The 15,277-nt window shown below is 37.1% G+C and overlaps 2 protein-coding genes across 2 annotated transcripts in view; one reads left to right on the forward strand and one right to left on the reverse strand.

Annotated features, from left to right (window-relative positions):
* The window catches only part of LOC120329268 (mitogen-activated protein kinase kinase kinase kinase 3-like), a 362,445-nt gene that overhangs the window by 267,147 nt on the left and 80,021 nt on the right, over positions 1–15,277 (forward strand). The window lies entirely within an intron of this gene.
* Positions 1–15,277, reverse strand: part of LOC120330499 (titin-like) — a 281,688-nt gene that overhangs the window by 32,701 nt on the left and 233,710 nt on the right. The window contains exons 330-372 of the mRNA XM_078118750.1: positions 14,991–15,176; positions 14,686–14,896; positions 14,386–14,564; positions 14,016–14,296; positions 13,650–13,870; positions 12,741–13,181; positions 12,240–12,609; positions 11,967–12,129; positions 11,694–11,843; positions 11,151–11,551; positions 10,658–10,935; positions 10,351–10,524; positions 9,938–10,146; positions 9,588–9,728; positions 9,312–9,485; positions 8,737–9,186; positions 8,440–8,645; positions 8,107–8,323; positions 7,822–7,962; positions 7,548–7,681; positions 7,108–7,459; positions 6,792–6,961; positions 6,450–6,693; positions 6,160–6,350; positions 5,788–5,974; positions 5,404–5,658; positions 5,167–5,301; positions 4,886–5,067; positions 4,435–4,630; positions 4,189–4,346; positions 3,839–4,015; positions 3,476–3,627; positions 2,967–3,077; positions 2,512–2,799; positions 2,234–2,381; positions 2,008–2,159; positions 1,663–1,843; positions 1,470–1,591; positions 1,059–1,355; positions 834–983; positions 558–722; positions 243–427; positions 50–152 (exon numbers count right to left, since the gene is read on the reverse strand). Of these exons, the coding sequence (XP_077974876.1) occupies positions 50–152; positions 243–427; positions 558–722; positions 834–983; positions 1,059–1,355; positions 1,470–1,591; positions 1,663–1,843; positions 2,008–2,159; positions 2,234–2,381; positions 2,512–2,799; positions 2,967–3,077; positions 3,476–3,627; positions 3,839–4,015; positions 4,189–4,346; positions 4,435–4,630; positions 4,886–5,067; positions 5,167–5,301; positions 5,404–5,658; positions 5,788–5,974; positions 6,160–6,350; positions 6,450–6,693; positions 6,792–6,961; positions 7,108–7,459; positions 7,548–7,681; positions 7,822–7,962; positions 8,107–8,323; positions 8,440–8,645; positions 8,737–9,186; positions 9,312–9,485; positions 9,588–9,728; positions 9,938–10,146; positions 10,351–10,524; positions 10,658–10,935; positions 11,151–11,551; positions 11,694–11,843; positions 11,967–12,129; positions 12,240–12,609; positions 12,741–13,181; positions 13,650–13,870; positions 14,016–14,296; positions 14,386–14,564; positions 14,686–14,896; positions 14,991–15,176 (9,028 nt within the window). The remainder of the gene's footprint in view (positions 1–49; positions 153–242; positions 428–557; positions 723–833; positions 984–1,058; positions 1,356–1,469; positions 1,592–1,662; positions 1,844–2,007; positions 2,160–2,233; positions 2,382–2,511; positions 2,800–2,966; positions 3,078–3,475; positions 3,628–3,838; positions 4,016–4,188; positions 4,347–4,434; positions 4,631–4,885; positions 5,068–5,166; positions 5,302–5,403; positions 5,659–5,787; positions 5,975–6,159; positions 6,351–6,449; positions 6,694–6,791; positions 6,962–7,107; positions 7,460–7,547; positions 7,682–7,821; positions 7,963–8,106; positions 8,324–8,439; positions 8,646–8,736; positions 9,187–9,311; positions 9,486–9,587; positions 9,729–9,937; positions 10,147–10,350; positions 10,525–10,657; positions 10,936–11,150; positions 11,552–11,693; positions 11,844–11,966; positions 12,130–12,239; positions 12,610–12,740; positions 13,182–13,649; positions 13,871–14,015; positions 14,297–14,385; positions 14,565–14,685; positions 14,897–14,990; positions 15,177–15,277) is intronic.

Here is a 15,277-nt window from a genome sequence, read left to right on the forward strand (position 1 = left end):
AAATGAACTTTTTAAGTTTCAATAATATGTATTATGAAAAATAGCTCACCAGTAGCAATAACCATTTCTGATTCTGATGGAACGCCAAGACCTTGCGAGTTTTGTGCCATAACACGGAAGAAATAGCTTGCACCTCTTTGTAAGTTATCAATCTATAAGAAGCAGTTCAACATGTTTATTAGTCTTTATACTACCATTAATTATGTCTTATCTAGTTAAATATAAAAATTATGGTAACTTACCTTGCAAGCAGTCTTGCTGCATTCAGCATGTACAACAGTCCATGCCCGATGGGTGGTCTCTCGTTTTTCTACCCGGTAGTTGAACACCTCTGATCCACCATCAACTGCTGGGGCATCCCAAGCAATTGAAGCATCTTCTTGAGTAACATGCTTCAATCTGATTGACCCAGGAGGTCCTGGAGTGTCTGTAAGGAGTAAGTTTAATCAGTAAGTTTAATCATGTATTTAATATTATTTATATATTTCCATTCGTATTCCAGCTCCTATCATAAATACTGAAGACCATCAAAAATTTTAATCCTATTGATTTCTTACCAAGAACTTTAATGCTGATGAATGTGTTTGCAACTCCGCTGGCATTTTCTAAAGCAAGGGAGTATTTTCCACTGTCATCTCTGTTACAGTCTTGTATAATCAATCTTGTTTTTGCTGCAGTATTTTCAACTTGAATTCGAGGGTTTGTCGTTACATTGACATCACCTTAAAAAGAAGAGATATTTCCATGAGCATTTTGGTATTTTATTGTCTATTGAATTTTTGCAACAAATCTTTATTTTACACAACATTTTCACATATATAGCTTCTGCTCACCTTTAGTCCAAGTGATATTCGGCGTGGGTCTTCCTTTGATAGGAACATCGACACTTACTGAACTGCCTGCCTTGACTATTATTGTTTTACGCAGAGATGAATCCAGCTCGTAGTCAGGAGGTTCAAGTCTGTCTTCGGGTTTTACTGCACCTAATAATTGAATGGCAGCATTAGTAATGCATCAAACTACGTTTGGGTTAACATTTTCTGAAATGTAATACTTACCAATCAATGTTGCTGGTTCACCAACTCCACCCTTATTGATAGCAGAAACGCGGAACAGGTAAAACTTATCGTTAGATAATCTTTTAACATCATATGTAGTGCTAATGATATCACTAGCAATCACATTCCAGCCTTCGCTTTCTTCAGTTTGTTCATCCACCTTGTCCAAAGTTTTAATTTCAACCATGTAACCAGTGATCGTGCATCCACCGTCATAAGCTGGTTTGTTCCAAGCCAGAGTGATGCAAGACTTTGTGCTGTCCTTGATACGGAAGTTACTTGGAGGTCCAGGAACATCTAATGAAGGATAAACAATGAAGTGAAGTCAATTTAACGATTCAGAATGGGTGGTGCATTAATATGAATGTACATGGTACTACGTGTACTTACTGGTACTTACTACCTACTTACCAATGGGGTCTCTCATAATGACACAAAAAGAAGCAGCACTGAATTGACTAGTTCCTGCTGCATTAACAGCAGCAACCTGGAATTCATATTCATTGTTGGGTGTAAGACCAGTGACCTTCAATCTGAAATTTTAAGAAATGTTATAAAAAGGAGAATTCATAGATGGTTTTGGATTACAAATAAAATAACTGACCTCAAATCTCTGATGAGTTTCTTGCTACATTTAATCCATCTTGGGCTTCTTCTTTCTCTGCGTTCCAAGACATATCCTTCAATGTCGGAACCACCATCTGTTTCAGGTCTTGTCCACATGACAATGCAGCCAGTTGATGAAACGCTGCTCACTTCTGGCATACCAGGTGCACTTGGCTCAGCTAAACAACAAAACAATAAAATTTTATATTTCGTCAGAAAAATTTGTGTATACTTTCAGCTAATACCGGTAAATACTGTAACAAAAACAGTTAACTTTGGGCATTTGATGAAATGGGATATACACAGTTTTGTGGAATGTTAACAAATACTATACCAGACTTACAAAATGTGTTCTTTGCAATAATTGGCTCAGATATCAAGGGTTCTCCAACTCCATATTTGTTTACAGCCTGTATTTGGAACTGATATTCATTGTTTTTGATTAAACGTTGAACAGTGAGGGAACAATGTTCAACCATTTCCGATACAACAGACCTGCAAGACAGAATACATATTCAAATGAATGCAGTAAATTATTATTATTGATTATGGTTGAGAACGAGACATACCATGTTAATCTAGAGGTTTCTCTCTTAGAAACAACATATCCAGTGATCTTGGCGCCACCAGTTTGTACGGGTGCTTCCCAGCCAAGGGTAACTCTAGATTCAGTCAATCTTGAGAATTTAACTGGTCCAGTTGGTGGTCCAGGTTTGTCTGCAATAGAATTTAATGAAAACTTTAGCATCTGAGTGTTTATTGCGAAAAAGACAAAAATGTCAAAAAATCATATAGTTACATACATATATGTTCAATGGTACATAAGAACCCAATTAAGCAAACCTACCCAGTACAAGCACTTTAATTTGTACAGTTTTCTCTCCACAAGCATTCTTTGCTGTAACTTCGTATGTTCCAGTGTCTGACCTACTGCAGTCTTTTATAACAAGACTGCTATGGTCCACAGCACTGTCTAATACACGTCTAATGTCTGATCGAATTTCAGAGCCATCTTTAGACCAAACCACTGCAGGTGTCGGTTTGCCTTGTACTCCAACGTGCAAACGAAGTGTAGAACCAGCTGATATTTTGACTTCTTCAATGAGATGAGGATCCAGGTCAATTCGTGGTGGTTCTATAATGTGATAAGTAATATTTGTTAGCCATAGTCTTTAAAGCTTCCAAGAATAAAGTAAGTGGACACAGCATTTATCATCCTCATGTTTCACGGGTCTATAGTATTTGAAATATCTAGCTAGAGGTTGAAATCTGGTCGCCCATATAGCATAACACAGCACTTACTATAATCATCCTCGCATTTCACTGGTCCAGTACTGTGAGATGGTTCACTAAACACTCCTCCAGCATTCTTAGCAATGATGCGGAACTCATATTCCATTCCACCAGTTAATCCTGAAAGAGTGATTTGATTATAAACATATTTAACTTTTAAAGAAATTGGTGAAATGATTGGTTGAACTCTACGTTTCCCAATCAGAAAGGAGTTCTATCGTTTTTGGGAAGGAATACTGCTTTGTATTTGCTGTAATAATACTAATATTATTTGGTTCTTCAAGGTTACTATAATACTCATTTATGCACACATTATAAACTACTCGAAACTTTACAAATGCAAGAGTGCGATGTGTGCATAGCACTCTCTTAGGATACATTGAAGATTAAATAAATGAAGCACTTTTGATGCATAGTGAGGAGGAATGAAGAGTTCCAAAATGATGGAGAAAGAATTCAACAAAAAATGGAACGCCAGGTCTAACATTTGAGCAATATTATATAGTACACCAACATACCAGTTACTGTATATTCATTGTCTGGTATGATACTGAAGCTTCCTTTTGTCCATCTTCCATTAGGGCAATCTCTCCTTTCCACTACATATCCAACTATTTTTTGCCCACCATCATATTCTGGCTTCTTCCAGCGAAGTGAGCAGGATGAACGGCTACAACAGAAAAAAACATCAAGTATTACAACTCAATAGTTTTGTCTTACAAGAAAGAATACGAGGGTGAAACGGTACTAATGCACCATAAACCTATGCTTGGATTAGTGGTTTATTGCAATATATTTATGGTTATTTTCAAAACTAATGTAATTGATATTTTAATAATCTTGTCTAAATCTATATTACAGAGTTCCCTATGGTGATTTACCTGATGTCTACAACTTCAACATCTCCTGGTTTGTCTACAGGATCTCTGGCAATTGCAGTAGCAGAAGGTTTGCTTGGTTTACCGATTCCAGCAGCATTTTCAGCATATACCCTGAATTCATATTCAAGTCCTTCTTGGAGACCAGTAGCTCTGAATTGCATGCTTCTGATCAAAGACCTAGAAGAAAGAACATTTCATGAAACTGCTCTACACTCAAGAATGAATGGTATGTAAGACTTTTAATATGGACTGCATACTAAAGTTACATAGATTGTAGATGTAAATTGCAGATAAAATACAATAAAATCACAATACAGTCAAAAGCGTAGTAAAAATTCACGATAGCCCACCTGTTCATTTTCTTCCATGTTATGCTATTTCGGTCTTTTCCTTCAATGTGGTATCCAGTGATTGGGTTGCCACCATCCTTTTCAGGTGCTTCCCATTTTACTGACATAGATTCTTTGGATGCAGCAGTGATTTTGACAGCCAATGGAGCTTCAGGAACCTGGGTATGAAGAATGGTAGTGAAAGTTTACTACCGGTAATCCTTAAATATAAAATGAGCTAGAAAAGAAGTAAAAAGAAATATTTACCGAATATCCAAGTTGGATGACAACAGGTTCAGTCAGGGTCACAGGCCCTAGTCCAAATCTGTTGATTGCTCTTACTCTAAATGTATATTCTTTATCAAGGACTAGTTTGGTGCATTTGAATGTATTGCGAACAACAGAGGATGAGACTTCTCTCCATGTTGGCTCTTCAGATGTTCGAAGATCAACAATGTATGAACTAAAAAAAGTGCAGAATGTCAGAATAAAAGAATTCTCATAAGGCAGTTTACCCAAGCAGTGGCAACAAAAATTAACCAATGAAATTTTAATATCAGAAAAAAGCAAATGAAAAACAGAAAGGGAAAAAACAAAAAATATTTATATGGATGAAAAAACAGAAAATCCATGTACAAATAGATACCGTAACTCACTTATATTACAATATATGAGCTAGGGGTCAAAACACAAGATGAAGAATTATTGCTTTATTTACCTTATTGCTGACCCTCCATCAGACACTGGGGATTTCCAGCTCAGTGTTGCTGACGCATCTGTAACTTCAGTTACTGTAAGTTCTTCAACAGGACCTGGTTTATCCAAAACAACAACTTTGATCTTAGCAGATTTTGTTCCTGCCTGGTTCTCGGCAACAATTTCATACTCGCCAGCATCATCCTAAAAACAAATTTATATTTAACTTTCATATACCTGAATATGTAACGTTTGTCACAAAGAAAGCTAATTATAACTCAACAGAGCTTGTAGCATACATACTTGTGTGACATTTTTCACTTGTAATAATGCGATAGATGGTCTAAGGCTTTCAAAACTGATGCGTTTGCCTTCTTTAATTCGTTCACCGTTTCTTGCCCACTTGATTTTTGGAGCTGGTTTTCCAGTGTATGGTATCTGTAAATATACATCTATTTTAATACAGAAACATTGTGATAGCACGACAGGCAAGTATTTGTTTAAGGATAGGGTAATAGGAGAATAAAACAAAATGTTTACCTCAAGATTAAGTGTAGTATCAGCTTTAACATGGATAACACCATGTGGCAATTGCTGCAAGTCCAAGGTTGGAGTTAGTAAAGTATCCTTGATCATCACCAATGAACTGGCTTCTCTGGGATCTGAAAGTCCGGCATCATTGAAAGCAGAGACTCTGAAAGCATATTCGCGTCCTTCTTTTAGGTTTTGAATGCGGGCTTGCGTTTCCTTGACCGTTGCACGTTTGACCCACTTGTTCTGGTCTTTCTCAAGTGACTGTAAACAAAAGAAAACTTTTATTACTAAGTTACACACAAAATCAAAATAGATTTCGCAATAGCAGCATGACAATATAATTGGTTGTGCGATATTAAATAGAAAAACTGTTTCCACTAGACCACTTACCTCAACAACATATCCAAGTATTTTGCTTCCCCCATCATGTTCTGGTTTGCCCCATTGCCAAGTTACTGATGATTTAGTGACATCAATAGGTTCAAAGTTCTCTGGTGACGATGGTACTTCAGTAGCTTTAGTAGGTTGCTCAGTCTCAGCTGGGACACCAATACCTTGTTCATTCTCAGCCATGACCCTACAACATTAGATTGGTATAAATTGAGCTCTGTAAAAAAATCTTCTACCGTCAATCATACAGATTCTAAATTTGGTATTTGTAAAGTATATATAATACATGGAAGCATCCTTGGAACAGCATTAAGAGAATTTATTGGATTACTTTTGCAGCACAAGTTCAATAACTTGTCATGAATCGCTTACCGGAAGAAATAAGTCATTCCTTCGCTCAAAGATATTTTCAGATGGGTTCTCTGGCATCCAGTATTCACAGTTGACCATGCTTTTCTACCAGACTCTTTCTTTTCAACAATGTAGTTTGTGATATGACATCCTCCATCATTTAATGGTGGTTGCCATGAAAAGACTGCAGAATCTTTGCACACATCATTGACCTAAAATAATGTTTTTTTCGCAATTGAAAATAATTGTTCGATTGAAAAAAATTGTGAAATTAGCAATGATTTGTGGATAAGCAATTGACAAAGGCTTACATTTAAGTTTTGGCAGGGTCCTGGAGAATCTAGCACTTTAACATTGCAGCTTGCTGAGGTAGCTCCAGAACTGTTGTCAAGATGTAAAATGTATTTTCCAGAATCATCTCTGTTTGCTTCAGATATAAGCAAAGTAGTTCCGTAATCTGTTGAATCAATTTGGGCACGATCGCCAAGGTTTGTAACCCCTTCTTTTGTCCAACGAATGGTCGGGGCAGGTCTTCCTTCGACAGGTACAAAAATCCTGAAGTAATGAGGTTTTGAATAAAACAAAAAGATCGATTACTGTTAATAGAATTATTCAATAATGTTGGAAGGAATAATGTTGAAACTATATTGTACCTGATAGAATTTCCAGCTCTCACAACTAAGTTCTTTCTGAGATCACCATCAGGAGATATTTCAGGAGGTTCAAATCTTTCTGCCGCCTGAACAGCAACTGGAAGTACAGATGGATCACCTAGGCCAGCAGTGTTGAATGCAAGCACTCTGAATTTGTATTGCTTACCCTCCTGTAATGAACATTGAAGTATGAGTCTCTTGTATAAGAAATAATGCAAGAACATCATTTATTGCAAATTTGTATAAGTATAGGTAATGCATATTGAAAATTAGTTTTTACTGAATCCTTTATGGAATCTATGTAATTTCTTCTCACCTGCAAATCTGGAATGGTGTATTCAGTTGACTTAACACCAGTGGAAGGTGTACATTTTGACCAGGTTTCTGTGTCAGCTTCTGCAGGGCACACCTCAACATGGTAACCAGCAACAGCCGCACCACCATCAAAAGATGGTGGAGTCCAAGACAAAGTAACTGATCTTCTTGTTGAGTCTACAAGTTTGGGAATTCCAGTTGGTCCAGGTGGATAGACAGGCTCCTGGCACATTACAGGAGCGCTAGGATTGGAAAAGACACCAGTTCCTGCTGCATTTTCTGCCGCAACTCTGAATTCATATTCATAGCCTTCTGTCAGGCCTGACACTTTGTGGTGTAGACTGGTGACAGCTCTGTAGAAATAAGAATTAAAAAAAAACATAAAGTGTAAAATATGGTTTATTGAAGTAAATAAACACAATAATCAAATCAATAATTTACCTTCTGACTGCTCTAGTCCATCGAACTGAATTTCTTTCCTTTCTTTCAATATGATATCCAGTAATTTCATTTCCTCCATCAAATTCTGGGCGAGTCCATGAGAGAACAACAGAGTTCTTGCTCACACTTGAAATCTGTAAAAGACGTGACATTGGGATGAAAAATACAAAAATGTTTTGCATGTTTTTTGTGAGCGCGGTCGGAAATGAGAAAATGCTTACTCCAATCAGATGTTTGAGTTGCAAAAGCTTAACTTCAACCAAGCCTAACTTACCTCTGGTTTTCCCGGTGCTCCAGGAAGGGTGAAAGGATCTTTTGCCAACATGGGAGCTGATTCAAGTGGAACTCCTACTCCATATTTGTTCTCTGCCATTACTCTGAATATGTATTCATTGCCTTTCAGAAGATGAGCAACCTGATAATGAAACAAGTGAACATATGTAGTATATGAAAAATATGTAAAATATGAAAGTATATATTCCTATTATACAGTAATAACAGTATTATATAAAGCATCAAGTCATAATTTCGACAAAATAAGGTAGAGATATTTCCAAACCTTTAAAGTCAATGCTTCAACTGCTGAATCAACTCTGCTCCAAGTTAATCGTGAAGTTTCTCGTTTTTCAACAACGTAATGCATGACAGGCGCACCTCCGGTGTTCAATGGGGCTTTCCAAGTTAGGCGACATTTGTCTGAAGTCACCTCACCGATTTCCAATGGCCCAACACATTGTCCTGGACGGTCCAGAACTTTAATGTTGATTGCAATTGATCTATAAAGAAGAAGTGAGATTCGAATTATAGCAGTGATATATACAGCTTTATCACTTGAAAACAAAGTTGCCTTTTCTTCAGTGATCCACAGTCAAGGCATTTAAACAATACGTACCTTGTGCCAGCGGAGTTCTTCAGTTGCAGTAAGTACTCGCCAGAATCGTCTCTGTTGGCATTGTTTATGGCCAGAGTTGTAGATGAATCTGTTACATTAATTTCAGTCTTTGGTGAATGTTCAAGTTCAACCCTTTCCTTGCTCCAGGTAACTGTAGGTGGTGGTTTTCCAAATATGGATGCAGCAATTTTGATGTTTTCTCCGGCCTTAAAAAAAAATTAACAAACATTACAGAACTTGGGGGTATGGAACTGTTTATATTTATTACTATATTTGTTATGAGTTATATTCACTTACTTTAGCAACAATTGTTTCTCTTAAGCTTGGATCAAGGTCTAATCTTGGTGGTGTAAACACATCTTGGCAAGTTATGTCTTCAGATGGAATACTTGGCTGAGATACAGAGCCAGCTGCATTTTTAGCTATGATTCGGAATTTATATGTTGTGTTTTCCATCAAACTGGTGACTGTGAATTTGCAGTCCGAAACATTGCTGAAGTTACATTTTAACCACCGTCCATCTGGCTGCTCTTGGCGTTCAATAGTATATCCAGTAATTCGTGCTCCACCATCATTTTCTGGCTTTATCCAGACCACATCTGCAGTTGTTCTTGTTACTCCAGTGACTTCTACCATACGTGGCTGAGAGACTTGATCAATCGCCATGATTGGTCCACTTGAGTGACTTGGGTTTCCACAACCGGCGGCATTTTCCGCATAAACTCTGAATTCGTATTCAAGTCCAGACTGAAAAACGATTTTGATGATTAAAAGTAATATACAATGACAGATGGGTGATATCAAATAAAATTCCTTAAACAAATTAGGTTGGTTGGCATAGTATGATATAAGGAAGTATCGACGTAAATCACCTGAAGTGCAGTAGCTTTGAATGATGTGTCATGAATATCAATTCTGTTTGCCTTGCGCCACAATATGCTGTTTCGGTCTTTCATTTCAACATGATAAGCAGTAACTGGACTTCCACCATTATGAACAGGCTCATTCCAGCGAATGATGATGTGATCACTGGTGACAGCAGACACCTAGTATACAGGAAAATAATATTGTAAGACTTCCTTCCATTTTTTGCAATAAATTGAACATACATTTTAAGGTTTCAAGGTTTTGATATAAATTGTACAAACCTCGGGTGTGCTGGGAGGTCCTGGAACCTTGAATGGGAACTCAACTAGTACTTTATCAGAAACGACAAAGTTGCCACATCCAAATCTATTTTCAGCTGCAACACGGAATTGGTATTCTTTTCCAAGTAATAGTTTGGTGATCTGAATAGAAATAAAAGTTCAATAAAGGTAGTCACAGATGAGAATTTATTAATATTTTTATTGGTGCCCCTCTATATAAACAGTTTATAAAGTCTTTCTTTTTCAATCAGTAAAATTTATTGAACTTCTATCACATTTTGAACGATGTGAAAAACAATAGCTATACAGCTATACAAAAGCAGGTGTCTATAGAAAAGAAGGTGTCATACCTTTATTTTTGGTCTGACAGCTGTAGCAGCACAATCAAACCACATATCCGAATCAGATTCTCGCATTTGTACAACATAATTGCTAATCTGGCAACCACTGTCTTCAGTAGGTGGAGTCCATGTCAATGATACTGTGCTTTCAGTTACACTATCAACTGCCAGATCAGAGATTGGTCCTGGTCTGTCAAGAACCGTTATCTTGAATTTTCCTGGGAAATAAAGGATAAGGAAAATCTTAGCTGAAGAGTGACATATTTATGATTGCGTAAAAAAAATGGAATCAGAAATCTTGGTAAAAGTTTCAAAACCTAAAATATATCAAGTTCTCTCAATATTGTGCACTTTCTTCTCTATTAATTTAATATGCTTGTAACTCAAAGCAATCCTATTTAGCAAATTTGAATATTTCTCACCAGTTTTTTCGCCAGCACTATTCTTTGCAATAATTTCGTAATTTCCAGAATCAGTTAGTTGACAATCTTTAATAGTTATAGTTGTGTCCAGCGCCGATGTTGATGTTGAAACTCTTGAAGTCTGTTTCAGTTCATCACCATCTTTCTTCCACTTGATTTCAGGTTTTGGTTTTCCTGCAATTAGCCATTAATAAACTTCTTAATACAATGTTTTATTAATATAAATGACACTTTAATTGAATAACAAGAAAAATATTATCTTTGAAAATTCAAGCAATCTTTTAAAGTAAAGAAGTACATCACAAACCTTTAATTGGCACAGATATCGTAATGTTGGTTCCAGCCCTCTTGTGAATACCACCAACTGGCAAATCTCTCAGATCAACATCAGCAGATTCAGTTAGCTCTTTCACAGTTACTGGTGCCATGGAGGTTGAATCGCTAAGACCCTTCTCATTTTTAGCTCTGACACAGAAATTATATTGTTTGCCTTGCTCCAGATTCTTGATTGTTGCAGTTAATGCATTTACAGAAGCACATTGTTGCCATTTTTCCGATCCTGTTGGAGTCATCTCAACCACATATCTAGGAATATTAAATTTGTTTGATAATCTAAAGATTACATGACTATATTTATTTTTTTTTAAAACCACAATAATACCGAAAGCCATGATCACTAAAGAATAAAAAAAATCCATTCAACCTAACAAAAACAGACACTACCTGCTTAATATGAATACCGGTCCAAGAAGTGATACCCAAACTTTATGAATGGAATAGAAATTAAAAAAAAACCATACCCAGTAATATCACTTCCTCCATTATGTTCTGGTTTAGTCCAAGCCAATATCACAGATGAATTTGTGGAATCAACAAAACTGAGTTTTCCTGGTGCTGACGGCTTCATTGATATCTTGACAGGAGAAGTTTCTGCCGGCTCCCCAAGTCCGAGGGAATTTTCAGCGAGAACTCTAAACATGTACACATCTCCCTCATTGAGGCCAGTAATCTTGTACGAGTTGCGTGAACAATCAGTTGTGACTGTTGTCCAAGCTTTGCGTGCAGTTTCCTTCTTTTGAATGACAAAATTAGTAACAACTGCTCCTCCATCGTTTTCAGGTGCGTGCCATTTCAATGTAACAGAATTGCTGGTGACATCGGCCACACGCAAGTCTGATACTGGGCCGGATGTGTCCAATACCTGAAAAGAGAATACATAATAAATTTTGTAATTCTTATAAACATTTGGGAAAGAGGAATAATATGTAAACAGTGCTTTTGAAAATAGATATTGAATAGATTAGTTTTACGATATTTCTTTGCAACACAGATGTTGAACTCACCTTTACAGCAAAGACAAAGTCTTTTGATCCTTGATTGTTTTCAATAGAAAGCATATAACTTCCTGCATCATATCTGTTAGCATCATTGATTACAAGTGTAGTATGATGATCGGTGGTGTCGATATCTGCACGTTTTCTCAATACTTCGTCCTAGTAAATAAGATGCCACAATTGTTCAATTGATCTCAAGCAACAGAAAACACAAATGTGATAATAAACTACATATCATATGGGATATCCTCTCATAATAGCTTAAATATGCTGTCAACAAACCTTGGTATCTGCCTTTGCCCATGTAATACTAGGCACTGGCCTTCCTCTATAAGCAATGAATAGATTGATTGTTCCACCAGCTTTGACGGTAACATGTCGACGAACAGTTTCATCCAAGATTAATTCTGGTGCTTCATATCTTTCAACACAAGCAACTGGCGATCTACATAGCAAAATGGAATATTATAATATATATTGTTTTAAAAGTATTACTAATCTGAGGTAATATGATAGAATTCATTGCAGCATTCTGCTGAATATAGATATTCTCACCTCAACATAGCATGAATTCCAACCCCAGCTGCATTGGCAGCAGCCACTCTAAACAAATACCGGTATTTGTCTTTCAGACCAGTAACAACAAAGAATGTATCCAGAACCAACTCCGTCCCTGATACTTTCAACCACTCATCACCAGTTGATGATATTGGTGATTGTGGCATATCGTCATCTTGCACAGTAGATGCAGATAAGATGCTGCTGTAATCATCTCTAGATTGCTCCCGACTGGTGGTAGAAGAGACGGAGCCTGATCGTTTCTTGATTTTACACATCTCAACTACATATCCAAGTATTTTACTTCCACCATCGAATGTTGGTGGTGCCCAACTAAGAGAAACTGATGACTTTGTAGTATCGTCAACTGAATAAAAAAATTCGTTAATGTTGTGAAATTAATCAAAGAAGCTAAAATAATACCAAATAAAACAACTCTTTAGTAGCACATACTGTACTTAATCTGAATTTTGAAATCTGAAAAATTCTCTTATTTACCTTGGAAATGTGAAGGAGCCTCTGGTGGATATTTGGGGTCCTGAATCAAAACAAATGGTGATGTTTCAGATACTGGCCCGACGCCAGCCGCGTTTTCTGCAGACACTCTGAATTCATATTCTTGATTTTCTATTAAGTCTGTAACTTTGTATCGCAAGTCCATAACCCTCTGTCTGTTGGCTCTGATCCATCTCGATCCATTGCGCTGTTTCTTTTCAACAATGTATTGAGTTATTTCCGAGCCACCATCATTCACTGGACGAGTCCAGGATAATGTCACAGAACTTCTAGTTACTGAAGTGATCTCTGGTGCTCCAGGGCTAGATGGAATGATGAATGGATTCTTTGCAACAGATTCTGCTGATTCCACCGCATCACCTACACCGTACTTATTCTCTGCTCTCACTCTGAATATGTATTCATTGCCAGCCAGAAGTTTACCTGGGATGGGATTTAAAAATATACCGTAGTTTAAAATAAAACAATTAGCTTTGATAGATCTTACTGTTATTAACTAGTATCAAATTCAGTACCCTATAATTTAGCTGATGAAACATCCTCATATTAGACTTAATAAACTTATCCAGTATTATAATATATAAACACAAGAGAGTATATGACCTGCAGAGCTATGATGGTTTTTTACAACAAAAGATACCAAATGAAGGAAAGTATTTTCAATTCATTATGCCTCAGGACACGTAAACGTTGGCTTCGTCCACCATCAAGTCCATGCTTCCGAAAACAAATAGCTGGCTAACTAATCCCACACCCGACATGGAATGGTAACCGGACGAGAGGCCATGGTTCTCCATATGATTAAGCCGTCTTACCAGCCACCCTCTCCTCAGGGATGAATATGTAAATCCTGACCTTCCCTGTGATCGTTGACATACTATTCTAACTTACCAATTCTGCATGTAGTTCCTTCGATATTTGAATTGACCAGAACCCATGCAAGATGGCTGGTTTCTCTTTTATCGACAATGTAATTAGTAACTGGAGCCCCGCCATCATTCTTAGGTGGATGCCATGAAATCATGCATTTGTCTGCAGACATACCAGAAATCAGGACCGGTCCTTCAGGTGCGCCAGGCTTATCAAGCACTTTGACTTGAATAGATAATGACCTAAAACAAAAATAGCCATGATGCAACAATAGATTAAGATTTGCATTGTCGAATTTCACAGCTACAGCACATAAGGCACATATTGTGAAAACTTTGTTACCTTAAATTAAATAAGTCTAGAACTAAAAAGCCTGAACCCTCATACCTGCTGCCACCAAAGTTTTGCACCATCAGAGAATATGTTCCACTGTCATCACGAGTTGTATCATGAACTTCAACGCACGATGATACTTCGGTATTTTTGATAAGAACTCGTGTAGTAGGTTTCAATTCATCTTGATCCTTCTTCCATGTCATTGTAGGCGTCGGTTTTCCCCTGATTCCGGCATCTAATTTCAATGTTTCCCCTGCTTTGATTGTGATCACGCCTGAGTACTTAGAATCCATGTCAATTGTTGGAGGTTGCAAGTCATCTTTTACAACCACCTTTGAACATAAAATTATCAAATAAAACCAATCCAAAAGCTTCTCAACAAGCAAAGTACAGTAACATAATTTTTTTGAAGTAAATTTACCGGTTGGAGAGTCTTTGCTGGCAAGCTGACAGCTCCCGCTGCATTTTTAGCAAACACCCTGAATTCACATGTTGTGTCTTCCACGAGACCTTCAACATTGAAGTTGGTCACAGAAACATTACTGAAGTTACATTTCAACCACCGTGTTCCAGGAAGCTCAAGTCTTTCAATGATGTATCCTGAAGAAAGATAAACTTAGTAAGCAATAATGAACTATGTAGAATCAAAGGGTATTACACCAGCTACTATTTTCTGCAATAAAATATAACATCCACATATATCATCAATATCTACACTCACCAGTAATTCTAGATCCTCCATCATATTCCGGTTTTTGCCATTGTAAATGAACAGACTTTCTTGTAACACCCACAACCTCCAAATTTCTTGGTGCATCTACAGCATCTCGTGCAACGCAAGGTTCTGATGGTTTGCTGTATTTACCAATTCCAGCCATGTTTTCTGCAGCAACGCGGAATTCATATTCCAATCCTTCATCCAAGTTTGTCACCTGGAAAGTTTTTTATGAAAGTTTTAATTTTGTACATGAATAGCAAAATATTTTTTTTGGCTTGTATGTTTAATTCTAAAACGATTCAATTTACTTTGTATTCCGTGCCGCTTAGTAATGTCTTGCTTGCTCTCATCCATAAAATGGCATTGCGATCTTTTCTTTCGACATGATATCCCATGATCTTGGATCCGCCATCACTCACAGGCTCTTGCCATTTTATTGTGATAGTTTCACGTGAAGATGCTACTATCTCTGGTGTGCCTGGAGCTCCCGGTTCCTAAAAAGATTTACACATTGTTTAGAACAACTATATCTGAAAGATCACGATTATTACCCCGTAGTTCCTGGGTGGGGTTTGACAATTGGTTCATATTTTCA

This window comes from Styela clava, chromosome 12, assembly GCF_964204865.1.
Source record: "Styela clava chromosome 12, kaStyClav1.hap1.2, whole genome shotgun sequence".
Taxonomy (NCBI): Eukaryota; Metazoa; Chordata; class Ascidiacea; order Stolidobranchia; family Styelidae; genus Styela; species Styela clava.